Source organism: Canis lupus, chromosome 21, assembly GCF_048164855.1.
Source record: "Canis lupus baileyi chromosome 21, mCanLup2.hap1, whole genome shotgun sequence".
Lineage (NCBI taxonomy): Eukaryota > Metazoa > Chordata > Mammalia > Carnivora > Canidae > Canis > Canis lupus.
The window spans coordinates 6,739,807-6,762,901 of NC_132858.1; the positions used below are offsets into that span (position 1 = coordinate 6,739,807).

The 23,095-nt window shown below is 53.5% G+C and overlaps 1 protein-coding gene and 1 long non-coding RNA gene across 2 annotated transcripts in view; one reads left to right on the forward strand and one right to left on the reverse strand.

The window, feature by feature from the left end:
- CPT1A (carnitine palmitoyltransferase 1A) overlaps window positions 1-21,096 on the reverse strand; it is a 56,687-nt gene extending 35,591 nt beyond the window's left edge. Inside the window, exons 1-3 of the mRNA XM_072790225.1 lie at window positions 21,004-21,096; window positions 6,240-6,393; window positions 3,379-3,518 (exon numbers count right to left, since the gene is read on the reverse strand). Of these exons, the coding sequence (XP_072646326.1) occupies window positions 3,379-3,518; window positions 6,240-6,380 (281 nt within the window). The 5' untranslated portion in view covers window positions 6,381-6,393; window positions 21,004-21,096. The remainder of the gene's footprint in view (window positions 1-3,378; window positions 3,519-6,239; window positions 6,394-21,003) is intronic.
- Window positions 21,097-21,207: 111 nt separating this feature from the next.
- Window positions 21,208-22,388, forward strand: LOC140612554 (uncharacterized). Its single transcript, XR_012013721.1, has 2 exons — window positions 21,208-21,739; window positions 22,198-22,388. It is a non-coding gene; the product is annotated as an uncharacterized lncRNA (long non-coding RNA).
- Window positions 22,389-23,095: the final 707 nt, after the last annotated feature.

A 23,095-nucleotide genomic window follows, 5' to 3' on the forward strand; every position in this document is an offset into this window, starting at 1 on the left:
AAAGGAAAAGACACACATACCTATTGACCAACAAAAACCGAACAGTATTTTAACATTAGCAAATAAATACACGTTCACAATTTTTATATGATATACACACACAGGCGCTTCAATGACAAGCATTCACAAAAAAAGTTTTCTTTTAAAGAACAGGTTCTTTCTGAGATTGCAGGAGTCAGACAAAAGCAGAGCACACCCTGCTGGGCCAGGTACATCTGCGCTTGTGAAAGCAGCCACCTGGGGTGCCAGGGTGGCTCAGTCGGTGAAGCATCTGAATTCGACTTGGGTCATGATCCTGGATCGAGCCCTGCATCATTGGGCTCCCTGCTCTGCGGGGATCCTGCTTCTCTCTACCACTTGTGTGCTGTCTCACTTTCTCAGTTGCCATCTCTCAAAGAAAGCAAACAAGCAGCCACCTAGGTTCCAGAATGACCCATGCCTGGAAAACACTGACCCTTAACCCGGTCCTTCTAAATTTGGGCCAGGGATGGCCCAGTTCACTGCAATCGGTTTACAGACACAAAGAGACAAATCGTATAAGGATCCAGATTATTATAGGGCTTTAAATAGCCAACACTTTTAAATATAATCCAGTGTTAAGAGCCCACAGTGGGGATCCCTGGGTGGCGCAGCGGTTTGGCGCCTGCCTTTGGCCCAGGGCGCGATCCTGGAGACCCGGGATCGAATCCCACATCGGGCTCCCGGTGCATGGAGCCTGCTTCTGTCTCTGCCTCTCTCTCTCTCCCTCTCTCTCTGTGACTATCATAAATAAATAAAAATTAAAAAAAAAAAAAAAAAAGAGCCCACAGTGGAGGGAACCCTGGGTGGCGCAGTGGTTTAGCGCCTGCCTTTGGCCCAGGGCGCGATTCTGGAGACCCGGGATCGAATCCCACGTCGGGCTCCCGGTGCATGGAGCCTGCTTCTGTCTCTGCCTCTCTCTCTCTCTCTCTGTGTGTGACTATCATAAAAAAAAATTTTAAAAAGCCTTCCTTAAAAAAAAAAAAAAAAAAAAAAAAGAGCCCACAGTGGAGAGTAAATTAAAAATCTGTGTTAAGGGACACCTGGGTGGCTCAGCGGTTGAGCATCTGCATTCGGCTCTGGACATGGTCTCGGAGTTCCAGGATCGAGTCCTGCATCAGGCTTCTTGCATAGAGCCTGCTTCTCCTCCCTCTGCTCCCTCTGCCTGTGTCTCTTTCTCTTATGAATAAATAAATAAAATCTTAAAAAAAAAATCTGTATTAAGCCCACAACAGTGTAAAGAGGATGCAAAAAAAGCACGACCTAGGATGCAGAGGCCAGCTGTCTACAAGGGTTTTGACAGCAGGAACACGGTTTGGCCAGAGCATGGGGAGTGTCAGGGTCGCTGTCTCAGCCTCCCCAGCCCCCAGGCAGAGCAAGGAATCAGCAGGCGTCCAGCCCAGGCACACTTCCCCTGAAATGATGGAATTTTTATTCTAGGCCTTGCAGATGCTTATAGAGGCAGGAGCCAGCGTTCTTGAAGCAGCTCGGAGGCCATGAGCAACTCGGCTGGACTCTGGGCTTTAAACAAGAAGCAGGGGAAGGGGAAGGGGCACCCACTCAAGGCAGAAGTTCACACCTTTACATAAAACCACTGAATTCCAGGACGCCTGGGTGGCTCAGTGGTTGAACGTCTGCCTTCGGCTCAGGGCATGATCCCAGGACCTGGGATGGAGTCCAGCATCTGGCTCCCCATGGGGAGCTCGCTTCTCCCTCTGCCTGTGTGTCTGCCTCTCTTGTGTGTCTCTCATGAATGAATAAATAAATCTTAAAACACACACACACACACACACACTGAATTCCTTCTTCAAAGTCATCGGAGTCTGACTCAGTCATGAGCTGAGAGTTTTCATCTAAAGTCCTACCCTGCCAATTTATTCCTTTCTGCAGGAACGACATTAAATCCAAACAACCAGCAAAGTGCTGGTTTATCAAAAGGCCTGGAGTCTGTTTTGCTCAGGCCAGCACCTGACACCCCAGGTACACCCCAGGAAACGTGAGGACACCCCTGGGCTACCATCTGGTCCATCAGGGGACCCTACCCTCCACACACAACCACTGCCCCAAACAAAGCCTGGCTATGTGACAAGGACTTGGGAGACCATCATTTTTCTAGGAAGAGACCTAGAAGGTTTGTCAGTGCAAACGAGAAACAGAGACACAGAATGGAAGGTCTGGCACAGAACAGCTACGGCGACATAGAGGTACTGGGATACTTTCTAGCCAGAAAATAAAAATAAATATTCTAGACAAAGGGCCAGATGCAAACAGGGTGACAGAGATGCCTGTGTTCTATCATCTGGTCACTCAAATGCCAACCAGGGAGTGGTGCCCGTTGTATGTGTGGCAGGAAGGTTCTCTGAATGGAGGCTCAGGGCATGTTGCAGGAAGCTTAGATTTTGGAGATGTGCCAAGCTGGGTCTGAATTCCAGTCCCTTGCTTCCTCTCTGAGACTTCGTACCTGTGTACCTTTCTTCACTTTACCCCAGTGAGAGGTCACCACAGCGTAGAGTCTGAACCTTAGGGGGTCCTACACGCATGTCAGGGCCCATCCCTGGGACTGCAGCAGAGGAAGGACGCCGGGAGGGTTCCATAAGTGCTCTCGCACTACATACACCTTCCCAGAAACATAATAACCCAGAGGCTCCTCTAGGCCAAACATCATGGTGAAAAGAGAGCCTATTTTCAAGCTCCTAGAAAAACCTGAAACTCTCAGGAGTGCTAGGGTTCCCTCTGGGGTTTGATGCCACTCTGACAGAGAGCTAAGGGGCTGAGGTCTCCCCCAGAGCAGCTACTTGTTAGGATCATGGACTCCAGTGCAAAGAACTGACCGTATCCAGAACCAGTTCCTGAAGCAGAGATTTCTTTTAAGGATACTGCAGCCTCAGCCCGGGTGGCTCAGAGGTTTAGCGCTGCCTTCAGCCCACGACCTGATCCTGGAGACCCGGGATCGAGTCCCACATCGGGCTCCCCGCATGGAGCCTGCTTCTCCCTCTGCCTGTGTCTCTGTCTCTCTCTCTCTCCCTCTGTGTGTGTCTCTCATGAATAAATATATAAAATCTTAAAAAAAAAAAAAAAAAGCGGTACTGCAGCCAGGCTATGTGCACTGACCACACTACCTCAGGCCCTGACACGATGTCCCAGCACAACCCAGGCCCAAGGCTGTCTCCAGAAAAAGAGCTGCAAGAGACCATAAACTCCCTGTGGACCTTAACACAGAAGAAAGCCTACGGAGAAGAGCAAAGCTTCAAATGATTCAATCAGAACAGGAATGGTCATTATATTTGAAGAGACATAAAAATATTAGCAACAGAAATCGCTAGCTTCCTAGACAATCTAAGATATGAAAAGAGTACTCACGTAGTGTCAAGGGTCCGATTGATTTTTGCAATTATTCCCAGCGAGGGGTCGATCTTGGCATACATGGTTGACATCACACCCACCACCACGATGAGCCAACTGGAGGGGCTCGCTGGGTACACGCCAGTGATGATGCCATTCTAGAAACAGAACATGTATCGTTGAGTCCTGGGCAGAGTGGTAAGGAGGCATTCGTAGCACATGGTGGCTAAGTGACCACGTTGTCCCTGGAGGAAATCTTCCCCAGAGCCTCCAGCTCCTTCTCTTCTTCTACATCTGAGCCAAATCTCTCCCTGAAGCAGATTCCTCTGAGAGTGACCCCAGGACATCAGAATCACCCGAGGCACTAGTTTATTAACACTGATTCCCGAGCTCTACCTAGACTGACTCATAACTGAACCAACCATGAAGTCCTCTCTCCCAACCTGCTACACCTTGGGGATGCCCCAAGACCAGCTCCAAAACCACCCCTCCTGTTGCTCTTGAATCATGAGGCTGTACTGTCGACCCCCAAATATTTTCAGGAGACCTCACTCCAGGCTGAGAATTTGCTTATGATCCTTCAGCCAAACCTTCCTACTTCCCCCACCCTAAAAACCACAAAAAAAGTAGAAATGAGAAAGCACGTTATGAAATAAAATTCTGGAACCCAGGTAAGCATTGTGCCTCCTTATTCTTTTTTTTTTTTTTTTTAAAGATTTATTTATTTATTTATTCAGAGAGAGCGAAGAGAGAGGCAGAGACACAGGCAGAGGGAGAAGCAGGCTCCATGCAGGAAGCCCGATGACTGGATCACACCCCGGGCTGCAGGCGGCGCTAAACCGCTGCGCCACCGGGGCTGCCCTCCTTATTCTCTTTATTTTGGTGTTTGTTTCGAAACTACTAAACTAAAAAAAAAAAAAAAAAATTCTTGCTAAAGCCTTCTTAATAAGAGATTGATTTGACCAAGACAATGGATTTAAAAACTCTCAAAGCTCTTCTGAATTATTTTAGAAGCTACTTGCATCCTTCCATGTTATTCCCATAGATTTCCTATTGTCTAGAGGTCTAAGAGAAAGATTTTTTTTTTAAGGTTTTATATATTTATTCAGGAGAGATACAGAAGGAGAGGCAGGGAGACATAGGCAGAGAGAGAGAAGCAGAATCCCTGAGAGGGAACCCGATGTGGGACTCAACCCGGGATCACTACCTGGGCCGAAGGCAGACATTCAACCACTGAGCCACCCAGGTGCCCCGAGAAAGAGATTTTAAACAAAGTGGGGGTTTCTCCTGGTGTTCTCTGAAGTAAACGTTCTTTTAAGGTGAAGACACATACATGTATTACGTTACATTAAAACCAAGGCAAGAAGGGTCCAGATAAGAGGTCTCCCACTCACCCCAGCCTCCCCCTGCGGCCCCTCCAGCTCCGAGCCACATGGTCCTCTGTAACCATGCAGTCAGGTGCAGCCATGCACTATTGATCCTCTCTCTTCCTATCCACTGGTCTTGCCAGCAGTACTACAAGGTCTTTGAAACCAAAGAACACTTCCACTGGGGTGCAAGGACACATGGCCACAGCTCTGCACCCAAGTCTCTCTTTCCCTGGATTTGGCGGTAAAAGGTGTTGCTCTCGGGAAGGTCAGGTGGCAGAGCGCGCTTCCCCCTGTAGGTGGCGCCTGCTCGACCGCGGGAGCTGCCAGGGCCGTGTGCGGGGACCCCCACCCCCACCCGGGGCAGCACCTGCCCAGCCAGGCCGGTTCCCAGGGGGCCTGTCGCCCTTCTGAGTCACTGCTCTCACCTACTCTGGCTCCTTGGCCTTCTCAACAGCGCTAGTCTGAGCTACACCCTCTGAAAAGGAAACTGGAAAATAAATAAACGGTTATGAGTTTTCCTCATTCCCTGCGGCAGGTAACTTGATGAACTGTCATCTCATTTGAATTCTTTCCAAACATGCATCTTATTCCTCCTATGATTTTCAAAATAAATTATGATTAAGTGAAAAAAAAATTATGATTATGGAAAACGAGACTTGTGCTTGAATAAAAAAAAAAAAGCTTGGGTGGCTCGGTTGGGCGTCGCCTTTGGCTTGGGTCACGGTCCTGGGGTCCTGGGATGGAACCCTGTAGTCAGGCCCCCTGCTCAGCAGGGAGTCTGCTTCTCCCTCTGCCCCTCCCCCTGCTCATGTGCGTGCTCTCTCTCATAAATAAAATATCTTTATAAAAAGTGAATAAATTCCCAGTCTTTCAGGTAAACAGAATTGAGAACATGTGAAGTTAACTCTATTTGAATTTACATGCATATATTTCAACATCTGACTGTCTTATCAGCGAGGCATCTGTTAGATAAACTCACTGCGATTCGTACAGCTGGAAACGATACTCCTCCTCCAAGGTGTAAAGAGTTCTGAACTCAGAGACGTGGATTTTAGTCTTTACTCTGCTTCCCTGAACAACCGCCTTACCTGCCTACAGGGTGCCAAACCAGCCTGCCTGCCTTACAGAATTTCTTCAAGAATTCAGTGAGCCTGGGACACCTGGGTGACTCAGTGGTTGAACGTCTGTCTTCGGCTCAGATTGTGATTCCAGGGTCCTGGGATCAAGTCCCGCACTGGACTCCCCACATGGAACCTGCTTCTCCGTATGCCTATGTCTCTGGCTCTCTGTGTGTCTCTCATGAGTAAATAAATACAATCTTTAAAATAAATACATAAATAAAAGTAAAAGAACTCAGTGAGCCAGTACATGTGGAAGTGTTTCATAAGTCCCGATGAAGTACCAACCCCGTGCCCGTCAGCACTGACACACCCATCCTGCACCAGCACCCAGACGCATTCTCAGGTGCTAGCGTGAGCACCACATAGATTTAAACAAGGATCCACAAACCTTGAATCTGATGAACTTCTTCTTCCAGGAATGTAGTCCAGACAGATAGATTTGCTTAAGAGCTTCATGGCTCAGCCGCAGGTCGATACCGTCTGGGGTGACAGTGAACTGGAAGGCCACGGCTTGGTGAGCTTCCGCCATCTTCGGCAATCTCCTAGGAGAAGGGGACAGTGTGACACAACCAGCATTTTACCAGGTATTAGCCCCTTACCTGGACCTGGGATGTGTTCTGAATTTAGTCTTTCCCAGCCATCTAACAAACTTCATATTCCATTAATAGACCCAATTCCAGGGGCCACTGGCCCCTCCCCGACCTGTCCAGCACTACCCAGCCCACTGTCCCCTCTGCTCAGAGGCCCGGGGTGGCCGGTGGAGTCCAGGAGTGGAACCTCACCCCCACCCCTACCATCAGGCCTCCAGGCCACACCCAGCTGACCCAGGAAGTTGGCAGCCGTTTAGCCACCTGCCAATCTCACTGCCACCCACCAACCTCCTGGAGTCTGGCACAGAAGAAACCCAGAGAGTCCACAGATGAGTCCCTGATGGCCCTGAACCCCTTGTGTCCAGGCAGGAGCACTGGACTCTGGGGGATGCATGTGGCTGCTGTCTTGAGAGACCGGCTCAGGCGCCACTGAAGACTCCATGAAAAGGAGACACAGAGAATCCTCCGGAGTGGGTGTCTATGGGTGTCTCTGCTCAGGCTAGCTGCCCTGCCTCAACCAATAAAAGTGTGTTTCCTTTCAACGGCTTCAGAGCCAGGTCTATTCCGGCTCCCTTCCTCATGGTTCCTGTCTTCTTCCTTGGGGACTCAGGATGCACCTCACGGCTCCCTCCGGCACAGCCAGCCCCTCTGCTACCTCCTGGAGCCCCGGGACCATGCTCCTTCTTCCTAAGCTCTATACCGGATGCCCCACAATAAAAAGGAAGCTAACAGAAGGGGGAAAAGCTACCAAGAACTATAATGAAAACCCAAAATTGTATGTTTTCTTATCACAATTTCTCCTGTTTTTACCTTCTGAAGCCTACTGAGTGGGAGGAGGACCTACCAATATAAACAGGTGTCATGCTTTCAAAGATGCCCACTTACAAAAGCCAAACTAGCTTATTAGTCTTCGGCTAATTGGAACAAATGGTTCCATTACAGGCCCAGAGAGGCATGCGGCCTGCATTTATTTGCTCCTTCGGCAAGCGTTTGTTGACTGCCTCCCACATGCCAGCCACGGGGAGGATGCAGACATTGGCAGTAAAGTCCTCCTCCTGCCCCTCTAGAGCTCACATAGGGAGGCCAAAAAGTAGAGAGGGTCCAAGAGGGGACCTCCTAGATGACATGGAAGCCCAGAAGGATCAGCTGGAGGGCAAGCCTTTCAGGCCCAAAGGTAAAACAGGACTCTGGGCAGAGGTCAAGGGCAGGTCAAGGACAGGGTGGCTGGTGTCAAGAGCAGGCAGCTATGGTCAGAGAGGATGACCCACAGGCAGCCAGGGGAGGCAGCTGGGTTTTATGCTAAGGGTGAAGGAAGAGCATCCAGGGGCTTTAAGTTACTGTTTCTGTCTCAAGAAGACCCCTCTGGGGGCGCCTGGGTGGCTCAGTTGAGGAAGCATCCAACTCTTGGTTTTGGCTCAGGTTATGGTATCAGGGTGGCAAGATGAGGCTCTATGTATGGCTCTGCACTCAGTGGGGAGTGTGCTTGAGATTCTCTCTCTCCCTCTCCCTCTCCCTCTGCATCTCCCGTTCATGCTCTCTCACATGCTCTCTCAAATGAATAAGTCTTTAACAGACAGAAGACCACTCTGGCTGCAGTATGGATGGTGGGCAGGGCAGGGCGTGAGACCAGTAAGAAGTAGAGGCAGTCAGTCTTCCAGGAGACAGTGGCCCAAAGTGGCATGAGTGGGGGTGAGGAGGATAACCCGCTCCAGCCAGACAGGCTTCAGAGGCACCCTGGGGCTTCAGGCTTGATCACTGGCTCAGAAGAGCCACTGCCTGACACAGGAGAGTCTCTGCCTGGGGACGACAAGTCGGGGGTGGGAGCAGAGGAGTGGTGTGTGGACTTAACCACATGTGACGTGGCTAGGGGCAAAGGGAGAGGCTGGGACAGGCACACCTGGGAAGAGTCAGCACACAACCTGCTTTGATGATCATGGAGGCAAAGAGCAAGTCGGCAAAACTCAATCCACTGGGAATCACCTTAGCTTAACGCAACCTGCAAAGTGTTCATGGTTATCTACGTGTTATTCAGCAGGCATGGAGCCAAGCTCCCTAGCCTGGCCGATTCTGAAGAAACAGATCCCATGTCTGAAAGCAGCAAGATCTCCAAGCAAAGGGCTCCTGCAGATAATGCAGGATGTTGAAGAGGGCACCTCAACAGCTCTGAATCCTGTTCTCAAAAAGCTATCCAGGTGGCTCAAGGATTCTGCTAGCGCCTCAAGGCCACCTCTTAACCCCTCCCCACAAAGACTGCAGGCTACACATGTGGCAGGAGGCAGGTGTCACAGAGATCACTCTGCAGAGAGTGAAGCATGGCAAACAAACTTACGGACTGGCCACCCTCGGGATGATTTATAAGCTCTTTCCAGGGCTTTATACAGATGTGAGGGATTATTAATGGCAGGAGATGGAACCTAAACATAGCGTCTGCAGTCAATTCTATCTGAAGGTGTGGGTCCAGTGTTTGCTCAGGGGTCTGACCTCTGTCAGGGAGGCAGGCGAGACAGTATCTGCAGAACCAGGTTTGCAGTATCTGCAGACAAAGGTTTGAAGAACTCCCTGTGCAAATCTAGTAAGTGAAAATCCCACCCTCTGTCCTGGCATCCACAGACTCGTGTTTAAAAACATTTACAATCACAGGGGCGCCTGGGTGGCTCCGTCAACGGTTAGGCGTCCGCCTCGCTCTCAGCTCAGGTCTTGATCTCAGGGTCCTGAGTGCAAGCTCCATGCTGGGCACGGAGCCTGCGTTTAAAAAAAAGAAGAAGAAGAAGAAAGAAGGAAGAAGAAAAGGAAGAAGGAAGAAGGAAGAAGGAAGAAGAAGAAGAAGGGGCAGCCCAGGTGGCTCAGTGGTTTAGCGCCATCTTCAGCCCAGGGCATGATCCTGGAGACCCGGGATCAAGTCCCACGTTGGGCTCTCTGCATGGAGCCTGCTTCTGCCTCTGCCTGTGTCTCTGCCTCTCTCTGTGTCTCTCATAAATAAATAAATAAAATATTTTAAAAAAAAGAAAAAGAAAAACAATATATGCTTTCAATGCTACCTCCTATCACTGTCGGGGAAATGCCAATCAACACTGAGGCCAAATGCCACTGTACACCCACCAGGATGGCTAGAATCCAAAGGATGGAGGGTAACAAGTGCTGGCAAGGCGGTGGAGAATCCAGAACCCCCATGTGCTGCCGCTGGGGATGCACAACAGTGCAGCTGCTATGGACACCAGTCTGGTGGTTTCTCAAAACATGGTGTTAGTACACAGCCCCGCACTTCCACGCCCCGGTGTCCATGCTAGAGAACCAAACACGTGTCCACCCAACATCCTGTACACAGAGGTTCACAACACCATTACTCAAATAACAAAAAAAAAAACAAAAACAAAACAGAAACAGCCCAAATGTCCTTCCACTGATGAATGGGTAGAGAAAATGTGGCCTATTCATCCAACAGAATGTTCTTTACTATTAAAAAGGAGTGAAGCACCTGACACACGCTACCACACTCATGAACCTTGAGGATATCCTACCATAGGAAGGAAGCAGCCAGACTCAAAAAGCCACATACTGTACACCTCCATTTATGTCAAGTGTCCAGAACAGGCAAATCTACAGAGCCAGAAGGGAGAAGTGTTTGCCGGGGGTTGGGGTACACATGACCACTGAGTGGGGTGGATGGCCGAGGGGAGGGATGGTGCTGGGTGCCCCTGTGTGTGAATGGATTCAACCCACTGAAGTGCATGCTCTGGGTGGGCATAGGGACAGTGGGTGAAGTCATACCGCCAGAAAGCGGTTGTTTATTTTATTTTATTTTATTATTTTAATTTATTTTAATTTATTTTAGACTTTATTTATTCATGAGACACACAGAGAGAGGCAGAGACACAGGCAGAGGGAGAAGCAGACTTCTCAAGGGGAGCCTGATGCAGGACTCAATCCCAGGACCCCAGGATCATGCCCTGAGCCAAAGGCAGACACTCAACCACTGAGCTACCCAGGTGCCCCTAAAGCTATTTTTAAAATGCAGCCTCTCGAGCCTCCTGAAACTCAAGTGTCATCTATTCAACCTTCATGTGCCTAAACCTTCTCTCCCAAACAGGTAAGGCAGGTGGGCAGGGCCATCAGTGTCCCACTCAATGAGGACTCCTCCTCCAAACAACTGTCAGCTCATAGCATCGAGGAATTACTGTTAAATATTTTTAGGTGGCATAGGATAGTGTGGTTATGTTTTAAACGAGCTACTATCTTTTACCGACACATGCTGAAGTATTTATCAATGCAATTTCATCTTTCGTCAAGTCTAGGGTCTGCTTCAAGATCCCTGGGGGTGGAGCGCACAGAGGAGCAGAGGTAGAAGCTGGCCACCGGTGGGAACTGGTGAAGTCGGGCAGTGGCCGTTATCGGGCTCTGCTATGCTGGGCTCTTTTCTCCTGTACGTTTGTGATTCTCTCTTAATAATTTCTTAAAATAGGGCGCCTGGGTGGCTCAGTCCGTGAAGCACCTGCCTTTGGCTCTGGTCGTGATCTCAGGGTCCTGGGATCGAGCCCCACATCGGGCTCCCTGCTCAGCAGAGTCTGCTTCTCCCTTTCCCTCTGCTTGCAGCTCCCCTACTCGTGCGCGCGCGCTCTCTCAAATAAAAAAAATCATAATTTCTTAAAACGTATCTAACAAAATAAAATACCTGTCCACTGTAGCTCAGCACTACATCTGACCCTCAGGAATGAACTTTCAAAGCTCCCAGGCCCTTTGTGAGCTCATCAGTGTGTCTGCCTTCTGGGGACACCTCACCCCTGAGCCCCACGAGCCACGAGCCAGCCTCAACAGAGCCATGGCTGGGCCCCTTAACCAGGCATGGAGACAAAGTCAAATAAGGAGGGGTCTGTTTCCAGGGCTGCTGTCTGCCCACAAGCCTGCCCTTGCATTCCACTGTGTCCACAACATAAGAATATCTACCGACCCACCCAACTACACCTAGAACAACAACAACAAAGACTGTCTGTGGGATCCCAGCACCCCTGACCTACTGCACCCTGGCAGGAACTGCTCGCTCTGCACCGGACGCGGGGCACACCCTCACCTTTCACCCAGGTGGGTGTGGGTGAAGCCTGCCCGCCTGCCCTGCCTCCCCGTCTCCCCAGAAGGACAGCCGGAGTAACTGATATAGGCACAGCTACCATCACTTCCCAAAGGCTGGAGGGGAGGCCAACCACGCCGGAGGCTGGAAAGAGGCAACCTGCCCAGGGGAAGGAGACAAGCCATCAATTAATTCATGGACAATTATGAATCAGGGGACCTCAAAAGAGCCCCAGTGAACGTCACTGTACTACACGGCAAGGCTGTCTTCTGTTCTAAAAGTTTTCAATCATACATGCTGCACACACAGTCTGGAATAGTACCGATGAACCTGCTGTGTCCATGTGACACTGCCCAGTCTCTGAACTCTCCGTTCCCGGGTTGGCCTCCCGGGAGACCCTGGCCAGGCAAGGCTGTCCTGTCATTCTGTCAGCACAGCTGGAAACCCCAACACCCTGGAAGAGGAAGGGCCCTGGGCCAGTTGGCAGGCCAGGCCTGCGTGTGGATGCAGGCCACTTACGATCGACAGCCTCTTCTCTATCCCTCCAACCAACCTTCCAGCACAACAGTGAAGGCCACAGCACAGTGGCCCTGGAGAGGGCAGGCCATACCTCCCTCCCTGCCCCTTGGGGCTGTCACTGGGCTCTGCAGTGTCCAATCTATGACATACAACTAAACTGTTAGTGTCCATGGGCTGGCCTCACTCACTCCTGGACAAGGTGACCGGGCACAGACACCTTCCCACAATCTCTCTGCTCCTGCCACTCGCCCCTCTTAGGGATTCTCAGGATTCTGAGCTGGGGGCCACTGGTTCCTCTTCCAGCCCCTCTGCACCCCAGGACTCAGCCCCCCGCAGGACCCTGCCTGGGGCTCTAACCTCTCCCTGCACACACAACTCACCATTTCATGCACACCTCCACTGACACCAAAGCTAGTCAACCGCAAATTCATCCCGTCACCTTCCACACACCCTCCCCGTTTCTCCCTCCCTAACACCGCCACTGCCTGCTAGGCCCAGGCATGCACACAGGCTGGAGTGTCCTCATGCTGCACCTCACCCCTGTGCTGGGTGCAAGCACCAGAACCTGATAGTCTGGAAAGGTATGCTGCCCCTCACCCCCACTGCCACCATACCATCCTCACCTGAGCACCTATCTACCTGGGTGGAAAGAGGTGGCTTCTCTGGGAACAAAGTTTACAGGGCATGACTGCTGGGATCCACCTCCTGCTCAGCAGGATGCGCACCTGCACTCCGAGTTCTCACATGGCTAGAGAAAACACCCGTACCGGCGAGAAAAGCAGAAAAGACGAGGGAGAGGGAGAGGCTGCAAAGAAACCACAAAAGCATAAAAGAGAGCTTTACTCCCCTTTGGGTCACTCATTATTTCCCTCGAATCATCTCCACCGGAAGCCCTCTGACAAGAAATCTGAGCAGGAGGGAAGAGAGTGACAGCAGACGCACCCTCTGGGAACACAGGCTGGCTCCTCCTCCCCCAGAAGCCCTGGTTGTGCTAGGGGGAAGGCCCCTTGGGGACTATTCTTGATGTCAGGCCACCTCTTGCTGTGCACCTGCCAGACCAGTTTAGGGGTAAACCAGGAAGTGGCCACTTGAGGCACTTGAGACGTGAAGAAATTTACCCAAAGTGCTGAAGATAGAAAGAAAGCCCCCTGGGTCTATGTGGCTTGGCATGCTGTGGGGCTGTGGACCTGCTTATTTTTCCTGGCACTGCAGAAACCACCTCTGGCCGCCTCTGGTGGAGAGTGCCCACCTGGCAGCCCCAGCTGACGTGAGCTTGCATGAACCTCCCGGCCTGGAACACACCTGGGCGCTGCACCCCCAGGCTGAGCATGGGAACCATGTGACGTGCTACTTTAAAAATCATGAAGCCCACTACTGGAGAGAGAGTCTACAAGGTCTGCACCAGAGAACTTAAGCATCTTATGTTAATCTGCTCTCGGAAAGACACCAAGATCCGAGTTGAGAGCAACGACCTATTTATAGCAATTTTTATAAATTCACATCACTGGTCTATTATGCGGCTGTTCCTACAGCTTCCCAAGCCAGACCCCCACTTGGGCCTTGGCCGGGAGAGCCTGCTAACTCCAACTCACAGCTGGGATGCCTTTGCTCTCTCTCCATTCCCATCTTCTGGGTTCACACTTAGCTTCAAACTCCCCTTCTGCAGGCTGCCTTTGACCCCACATTCCCAGAGAACCGAGTTCCACCAGGTTTCAGCTGGTGATTCTCCCCACACAGGCTGGAAGGTGACTTTCATTTGTAAATCTTTCATTTAGGTGGCGTCTGGGTGACTCAGTTGGTTAAGCATCTGCCTTCCGCTCAGGTCACAATATCAGGAACCTGGGATCAAATCCCTGAGTCAGGCTATGCTCAGCGGGGAGTCAGCCTCTCCATCTCACATGTGCACGCTCCCTCCCTCTCTCTCTGATAAATAAAAACCTTTTTAAAAACTTAAAAAAAATATTTCATTTAATCTCCCAAAGGAAGTGAGGAGTGTCTCCAGGACACAAATCCTTGTTCTACTCTGAATCCATTGAGGACGACAGACAGACAGCTCTCTAACACTTAATGCCAAGTGAATGCTGGGGGCAGGGGGTGGGGGCTGATGTAACACATACCTTAGTTTCAGTAAGACTACTTTAATTTTGATAACTGCCCAATGCCACTCACCACATCTTTGGACAAAAAAATTGTTCTGTAGTTCATTTTTCATATGTGCCTGCTTTGTCCTCCTCCTCCATCAACTCTTCCTCACCATAATTTGTTCACACAAGGTCAGCGGCCAGCAATCATAACATCAGCCATCCCTAAGCTAGTCCCCTTACCCTTCAGGAGGAGCTGGCCCAGTGCCACCCCCATTGGCCAGGATTCTGGGGCAGGCAGCTGGCTAAGGAAAGGAGGTAAAAGGTCAGCACAATGCAAAGTGCTTAGCCGGCTTCCAAAACAGCCCGGGGGGTAAATTCAGATATGGAAATCACCTCCGTAATAAACAAACAGTAAAACCTGCCCTGTGATATCCAAAATATGTAATTAGTTGCTGTCAGAGGTCTTTCAACCTAACCTTAAAAACAACAGATAAGGAGAGAGAAAGGTAGGTAGGCAGACAGACAAATGCAGCAGATTCTTTCCTGTGCTTTTAACAATGAAAACACAAAAATATTCCTTCTACCAAACTGTGGCTACTGGACAACATGACCCGCGTCTCACCCGCGTTACCCATCTGATTCCCAGGAGAACCCAGGGAAGGGGCACAGAATTTACCAAGGGGCAGATCAACGTGCAGGTGCCAAGACACCTGCCCAAGGTCACAGCCAGCAGACCCACGTCCAACTCCAAACACCACGTGCCTACCTCCCAAGTTAAGTGGTAGGTACTCCATTAAAAGTTCCACGTAAGATTCCTAAAGCTACACAAATATAAAATTAGGTCATCCTGTTGTAACCGAAACGATGTGATTGCAGTCAGCAATAAAACTACAGTAACTACAAACACGATTGGTGCCAACGCTAAAATTATTCACAGGCACCAGCCTCTCCACTGAATTGCACAATTCACGCGCGCACAGGACTGGGCTCAGCCTGCTATTAAAATCCGGCAAAGGGCGGCCCATCTCATCTAGCGGGTCAACAGCTGTGGTGGGAATCCTTTGAGGAAAGGTTACCCACAGGAAGCAACGGCTTAGCAGCCACGTGGAACACCAGGCAGGGTCTCCAACAGCACAGGCCGTACTCCTCACCAGGGAGGATGCTCGGGCCTCCAACCCTGGAAAAACTCTCCAGAGGAGACACTGTGGGCAGAGCCTGCAGCACGGTCTTTCACGGGGCACCATTCACGTTTATGGGGTAAGGATGCTGAGTCAAGGCAGATTATAGAGGGAATTCTCAATCATCATAGTTTGTTTTATGGCTCCGGAAAAACCCAACTTCTGCCCACAGAGCTAGCATAAAAATAAAGCAAATTCAAATGTACACCTGATATCGTGCCCACTCTAGTAAATAATGGCCAATCAGAAAAATACAAAGAAATATGATCCACGCAAGAGAAAAGAATTCGGGAAAGGTCACCGAGAGTCATGTTTTTATGAAGAAAATACAAAATGCCTCACCAGGCCCCAATCATCTGTGCTCCGCTCAAGTATTTTTCTCCAGATGCAGATCCATAAGCACCTGTGTCACCAGCCATGCCGATGGCGGCCCCTCTGCTGGAAGAAGCATGCCTCCACCCAAAAGAGATCCCTGAACCTCTGCTCAGAGCAAGATATCGTTCCCACAAATGTTCCTGACACCAAGGGCAAGGTGGCTTTCCCTCGCACGCTCCTCACTCTTGCACCCAGAGATGCCGCTGACCTTGCCAAGCCCCAGTTCCAGCTCAGGGCCTGGAGAGGATGGTCCTATCCATAAAACATGCCTGAGGCTATGGTATTATTTGCTAAAACTCATGCCTACTTCATACCCTTGAAACTATTTTCACATCTGGCCTCTTACTGGATCCTCCCCACTCATGAGACAAATCAACAGGTGTCAGAGGCACCATTTTACAGATGAGGAACTGGAAATCCAGAAACACATATAAGGCTGATTCAGTGTCATATCCAGGGGGGTGGGGTGGGGGCAATGCTAACACCCAACACTGCCTGCACAGGGGTCTGGGAAGCAGCCTGGGACAGGGAGACAGACGGGGCACAAGGTTTGGAGAACACAGATCTGGATTCGAACTCCAGCTCTGCCACTTAGCCGTGTGTGTGTGTGTGTGCGCGCGCGCGGGCGTGCGTGTAGGAGACAGGGAGACAAGGAGACAGAGAGGGAGGCCTTGAACAAATGTCACTGCCTTATCCTAACATCGTTTCCTGGCACATCAAGTATGCAGAATATGCCCCCCTCACATCAAGTAATAGGCCTGACACCACAGTATGTAGGAACACACTGTACCTTCCGAACTACGGTCCCATGCTCCAGGAACGTGGGTTTCCACGTGTATCTGCCCTCTACTTCTTTCCTAGACCCCTCTCCCCCCTCTCCCCGTTCCCTGCACGCCCTGCCAGCATCAGATACCTCCCAGACCGACCTCCTCACTCTGGTATTCAGCTTGCAGGAGCGCTGCTGATCCATTTCTAGTACACCTTATCGTACCCTAACCTTAACCCCCCATTGTACAACAGAGTGTTTTTGAAAAAATAGAAAGAAACCAAAACTCTTCACGTTAAATCTTTTTAAGGGCAGTAGAGGAGTTGACATTTAGGAAAATTAGTGACAGATGCGTTATCTCATAAATGAGGAAGACTTTCATAAAATGTAAAGTCAGAGTTACAGCCTAAGAAAACTTCTTAAAGGCAAGGTTATTTTGTGTTTGCTTTTAACCTAAACACGTATTACCTTTTACTGGGGCAGTGGGAGGAGGTGCCAGGGCTTCTAAAGAGAAGGAATTAACCCTCAGAACTTGACTCCTCAGAAACTGGACGAGTCCCATCTGCATGGAGCCGTATTTCTCACCAGGGCACGGAAACAAAGAGGTGACCAGACAGGGGTGCGCTGGGGATCAACAGCCTCCTTGGGACTCAGGAGGAAGCCAGTAGACTGGTAGGAAGAGGAGGTCACTGGTCCCTCCCTTGATGTGGGAAGTATGGAGCTTGCAGGTCTCCCATCCAGACATCCCTGAGCACAGTCACAAGGCAAAACAAGGGCACCGGGCAGGTGGAAGAACATAACAGTTTCCTCTGTCTGCTGCTTGCTTCCCTGGCACAGACTTTCACAGCCCCTAAGGACCCCACCGCATCAGAAAAGTGCAGCAATCCAGGGGAGAACGGATCCCAAATGTTCTTCACTGGATTAATATCTGAAAGGCCACTTTGGCTCACAGGAATCAGCAGGAAGGCAAGTTTAAGAGTCCCGTGGGAAGCAAAGGTAGCAGGTGGCACTCAGGGACGGTCAGAAAGAATCTAGAACACTCAGGTTCCGCGGGGACAGGTGGGTGGTGAACCCACAGCATTGGTGGTATGGAGTCCTTTCTTTTTTTACCTGAGTTACCTGGTGTCCAACAACTAGTTGATAATCTTGTGCAATCTCGCAGCCTTCCACGGTGGCAAATATACTGTACACTGAGAGAGGCAAGCCTAAGGCAGCAGCAAAATTTCAATTGTTGACTTCCAAAAACAGGCAGAAAAACAACCCACATTACAGGAAAGTAAAGGTGGACATTCCAGAGAACTGAGGCTCAGGATCACCTTACCCCAAAAAGGTCAGTTGGCTTCCACCCAGGGCCTGCTGGGAACCCAAGGTCCACCCATATTTGCGCTGGGTAAAAGGTGAAGTTCACAAAAAGCGGCATAAACGTCAGAAATCAACAAAAAGAACATATTCTTTACTTGTGTTAATTACCAGATCTTTTTTCCTTCCTTTCTTTCTTTTTTTTTTAAGCACGCCCTGTGCAGCCTAGACTCTTTCTACAGGCACCCAAGGCACTGTGAGAGGGTGGTCCCCGGAGCGGGGACCTGGGCGCGTAGGGGAGGCCAACTCTGCGCATCCTTGGGTCCCCTAAGCACCGCCTTCATGTTGGACCCTGTGCTTGTCCTTACTTATCTGTCAAACAGAACAGTGCTGGCAAGAGCTGCTCAGGAGTGGCTCAAGCATCTGGGGAGAAAGAGAAGAGGCCCCATCAAAGCCAGCAGAGAATCTGTGACACGCACTCTGAACATGCCAATTTTATTTTAGCCTTAACAGCACCAATTCTTCCGGAAGCGAAGTTGAGGCTTCCAGGAGCACCAGCAGCAGCAGCAGCGGCGGCAGCGGCAGCAGCACTCTGGCCTGCCGGTAAGAACCACGCAGAATGACTAAACCTTTTCTCCAACAAAGGAAAAACTGCACCGGATCAAAGTGCAGCAGCAGCCCCGGGCCGCAGCGGGCGCGCTTTCCGCCTCCCACCTCCCCACCGCCCTCCGAGCTCCGCCTGCGTCTTTAATTGCTCGCCTGGAACGCGTCCTCGAGGGCGCCGCGGGCAGCTGCGGCCGCCGCGCCCCGCCCCCCCCGCCCCGCCGCGGGCGTCACGTGACGGCTGCGAAAAGTAGGGGAAAGGTTAACCCGAGCCCCGCCCCCGGCCCGGCGCGTCCCCGGCGCTCAGATCCTGTTCCACCCGCCCGGCTCCGAGAGACCTTCCGGAGCGAGCTGGCGCGCATCGCCGGCGCAGCCCGTCCTCCTCCCCCGGCGACACGCAGCGCCTGTCCGTGGGAAGGCCCGGCCCCGCGTGGCCAACCCCGAGGGCACCGAAGGGCTGCGGGCGCCGGCTGCCGCCCCACGGCCGGCCCGCAGCCCCGCGCCCCAGGCGCCCAAAGCGCGCCCGGAAGGGACTCCCGCCCCAGGAAAAATGAAGTGTTTCTATGAATGGGCGCGAAGGGCCGGGTTGCATCAGCGCGGCCCTGGCCCCAGGACTCCCCGGAGGCCCAGGCTTGACCGCTGGGTTACCGCGCGTCCAGGGTCGGGCCAAGGGCGGCAGCAGCGGGGACGCCAGGTTTACTCCCTGGGCCTCCGGGTTAGGCCACTTGTTTTCGGGACCAACTCGAAAGCTTATTTTGGCCTGCGCAGGAAGCCAGTTTCTGCCACCCTGACACAAAGTATGTGCGCCCCCAAAGGTGGCCCTTTTCTGTTGGACTCCAACAGATGGGAGTTCAGGGTGCGAGGCCGGGTCTAGCAATGCTTCACAGGAAGGAAACGGGTCGTTTCGAGGCGAAGAGGAGCCCCCAGGCTCACAGAGGCTCAACCACCAGACCCCTCGGTCTGAGGCTGCATTCAGTTCCGAGGGACGCGATGGCCCCATAGGCCTTCCCACCAGACCCTGCTTCCCCTCAAAGACCAGCTCATCTATCTGCATTAAGGTCGTCCTCCGTGCACACTCACCGCGAGTCACCTTAAATACTTCGGAGAAAGGGGGGCTGGGAGGGGTGCTGTTCGCTGGCACAAAATAAAAAAAAAACCAGGGAGTCCAGCCACGTTCTAATCCCTTAGTTTGAGGTTCGGGAGGAAATCAACACGCCTGAATATCTGGAATGGCCAGAAACCCGACGCCGGTGCAAGAGGATGGTGTAACAAAATACACGTTTCAAAAGGTTAAACGGATTTCTATTTTATTCGGCAACTTACAAAGTTACCAGTTCCCCCACAACAATCTCCCTTTAAATAATTCAACCCAGGGAGCACCGAGGAACCGAAAGCCTTGTCCTGAGCGGGGACTGCTTAAGCGTGTTCTGCACCGAACCTGGTTAATTATACGGGATGGTTAACTCTCGGTGTTCAAGTCGGCCCTCACCTTGGTTCCCTCCAGCTTTCACGAAAGCCAACAAAGACGCTGACCCACGGCCTTTCCGAGCAAAACGAAAGGAAAGGAAATGGTCGTGGCCTCGTTGAGGGAGCGGAGGTCAGGGCTGCACCCGTCGGGGCTCCGGACGGCGCCTGCCGGGGCTTGCGGGCCCAGGGAGCCCGGACCCGGTCACGTGACGCCCCTCCCCCACCCCAGCGCGGCGGGGGGCGCGACCTTGGGCGGACGCTCGGCGCCCACCTGCCCCGCACCCAGGGCCTCACCGGGGGGTGGGGGGCGTCCGCCAGCGGAGACCCCGGCCGGGCGCCCCTGTGGTCCCCGGCGGACGCTCGGGGCCGCGCCTGGAGCCCCGCGTCAAGGGCGTGTCCCGACGGCTGCAATGCGGGGGCAGCCGGGGAGGGGGGCGGACGGCGCGCCGGGGAGTCCTGAGGCCCCAGCGTCCCTCTAGCTCCCGCCTGGAACCCCAGGACGGCCCCCCAGACCCAGTCTACCCCGATGGGGGAAGGGATGCGGCGGGATCGAGAGCGGGTGGACGGCGCCCAGCCAAGTCCAGAAGGCCGAGCATCCGTCCTGCAGCCTCGCCGCCCCTCGGACGGACCCCCACGCCCAAACCATTCCTAAGAGAAGGGTGGGATGAGCGGATGTGGGAGCCGGCGCCCCTCGTGGCCCCGGGCCGGGGGCATCCAGCCAAATCCGGAGACCCGCGCATCCCTCCAGCTCCGGCACCGCACCCGCCGGCGGGCCGACCCTCGGGCGTACCCTCACACCCAATCCACTCCCGGGAGAGGAGGGGGACAGGAGCGAGCAAAGAAGCCAGTGGCCCTGCTAGTCCCGGGCTTGGCGCATCCTGCCAAGTCCGGGGGCTGAGCATCCCTCTCGCGGCCGCACCGGACCCGCACCGGGGACTCGCGCGCACACCGGCCCCCGGCGGACGCCCCCCGCCCCCCGCGATCCGATCCGGGGCGGGAGGTGAGGAGTCCCTGCCGCGCTCGCGTTTCGGGCTCCCGGCGAAACCCGCCGTCCGGGTGGAGGGATGCTGGGGGTTCCCCTCCGCGCCGCGGGGGCCCCCCGCCCCCGCCTGGGTCGGGACCCGGGCAGTCCCCGCGCGCCCCCCCCGAGCCCGCCGCAGCCCGCAGGCCCGCGCGCCGTCCGCGGGCGCAGCCTCGGCCCAGCCTTACCGAGTCAGCGAACGGAGGCGGCGGAGGCGGCGGCGCACTGAGCGCTCAGCGAGCGAGAGCCGGGGGCTGGAGGGCCGCGGGCGAGGCCGAGTGCACCCGACGCCGCCGCCGCCGATTGGCTGGAGCGTGCGGGGCTGCGGTGCGGGCGGGGCTGAGACTCCCCGCGCGGGGCGGGCGGAGGGGGGGGCCGCGGGGGGGGCGGGACCGGGGCGGGGCGGGGCCTCCGCGGCTCCCCGGGGAGCGTGTCGGGTGAGGAAACTGAGGCTGCTGGGGGCACGCGGCCAACGCCTCTGCCAGCCTGGGGCCCGGGGCGAGATTCCTCAGCCCGGAGACTCGGTTTTCTCATCTGAAAAATGGGCCAACTCCCGTGGGCCAAGCCCGTAAAAGTGCTTAGCAGGGTGCGGGGTTCACGCGAGCCCTCCACAGCCATTGCCGCCTCTAATCCGCAAAGCGCCCCCATAAATAGCCGATCCCGGCCGGGGCTGCAGAAAGGATCACTAACTCGCGCATGACCATATGGCTGAGAAAATGGACCCGACGCTGGAGCCAAGTCTAACTCCAGAGCCGTCGCCCCAAATCCCCAAATCGGACATTGTCCCGGGAGTGACAGCTCAGGCGAGCCGGAGGCCGCGTGGCTCGCGGAGCCAACCCGCTGCTGCGAGTTCCCGCGACCCTTCTGAGAAGGCCTCTTCCTCCTCATCTAACCGGGAGAAAAACACCTCCCTCGGGGGCTTTGGTAAGATTTGGCAAATTAATCATTCAGGCGCCTAAAGCAGTGTAGGTGCCAGGAAAGACCTGGCTGGTAGTGGGGACAGAGTGACCCAGAGACCCTTGCGTGGGCGGACCCCCGGGGCCTGGGCCGGCAGCTGCCGCAGGGCGCTCAGGTCAGGGGCGCAGCGGTTCCCCCCGCCCCGCCCCGCCCCGCCCCGCCCCGCGCCTTCCCTTCCCTCTAGCTGGTGGCCCTGCAGGTAACAGGTGCTCCGTAAAGGCCCCAGGTTTATGAACAGAGACCCGGCTCTCCTAGAGCTCAGTGACTTCTTTGGGCAATGAAAAGGCCATGCTTGCCTCCATCTTTCTGCCTGTATCCTTTGGTGGTTACCACTGGAAGGTTTAGAAGAGAAAATGAAAGTTCTCTCTTGTTCCCGCCCCCGTCACTGCTGCTACTACAGTTAACTGTTGGTGTGCGCTCTCCAGGCTGTTTGAAGTGAAGTCACAGGATCTGTGCTGTTTGTGACACTCTTGTTTTCACTTGGCTCCCCCCTTGGACGACGGTTCCCTGTGGAGATACAGAGATGACCTCCTCTGTCTCGGTGATGAACGCGCCCCACGGCCCTTAGAGCCCCTTTTCACCATTGCGGGTATAAATAAAGCTGCACTGGCTGTGAGTGGGCCTCTCTGAGCTCTGATTTCTCTCTGTAGATCCCTAGTAGTGAAGCAACTGAGTCAAAGGGCAGGCACCTGTGACATTTTGGTGACATTGGTGTCACTTGCAGAGCCGCCCCAAAAAAGCTTACTGGCATCTATCTATTCCTACCCAGGCATGGGAGTGGAGTCCTGTCTCTAGGGACCATCAGTGCTGTCTGTCTCTATCCGCTCTCTTCATGTTTCTCAGTCCTAAAGGAGAGCGTGTAGATAATGCTATTTATTTTTATTTGCGTTTCTCTGAAGTTAGAAGTTAGAGATTTCCCGCCACTGCTGGCTCCCATCTTGCCCACCAGGGATCCCAGGCTGCGACACCCCCCACCCCTCCCCTCCAGATTTCGCAGCCTGCCAAAGCAGGTGGGCTGGGCCAGGGCACACCTGCAGAGACCTGCATCCTCTACTCCACAATCATGGCAAGTAGGCTTTCCAGGCTTGTCTCAAATGCTCTTCCCTCTCCTTTCCCTGGAACACAACAGCTGGCGGTCTGCAGGTCCCAGCCCAAGGTCACTTTCTTCCTCACTTAAGTCCCATGGTGCTCCCCTCTGGGATCAGCCCTGCGCTGTGTATGTTCCCAGGGCTCTGTGGCCTTGACCTTACACACCTCCCTGCGCATGTCCCCGTGTCACCTTGCAGGCCGGGTGAGGCAGGGACAAAGGCAGGACTGCTGTCC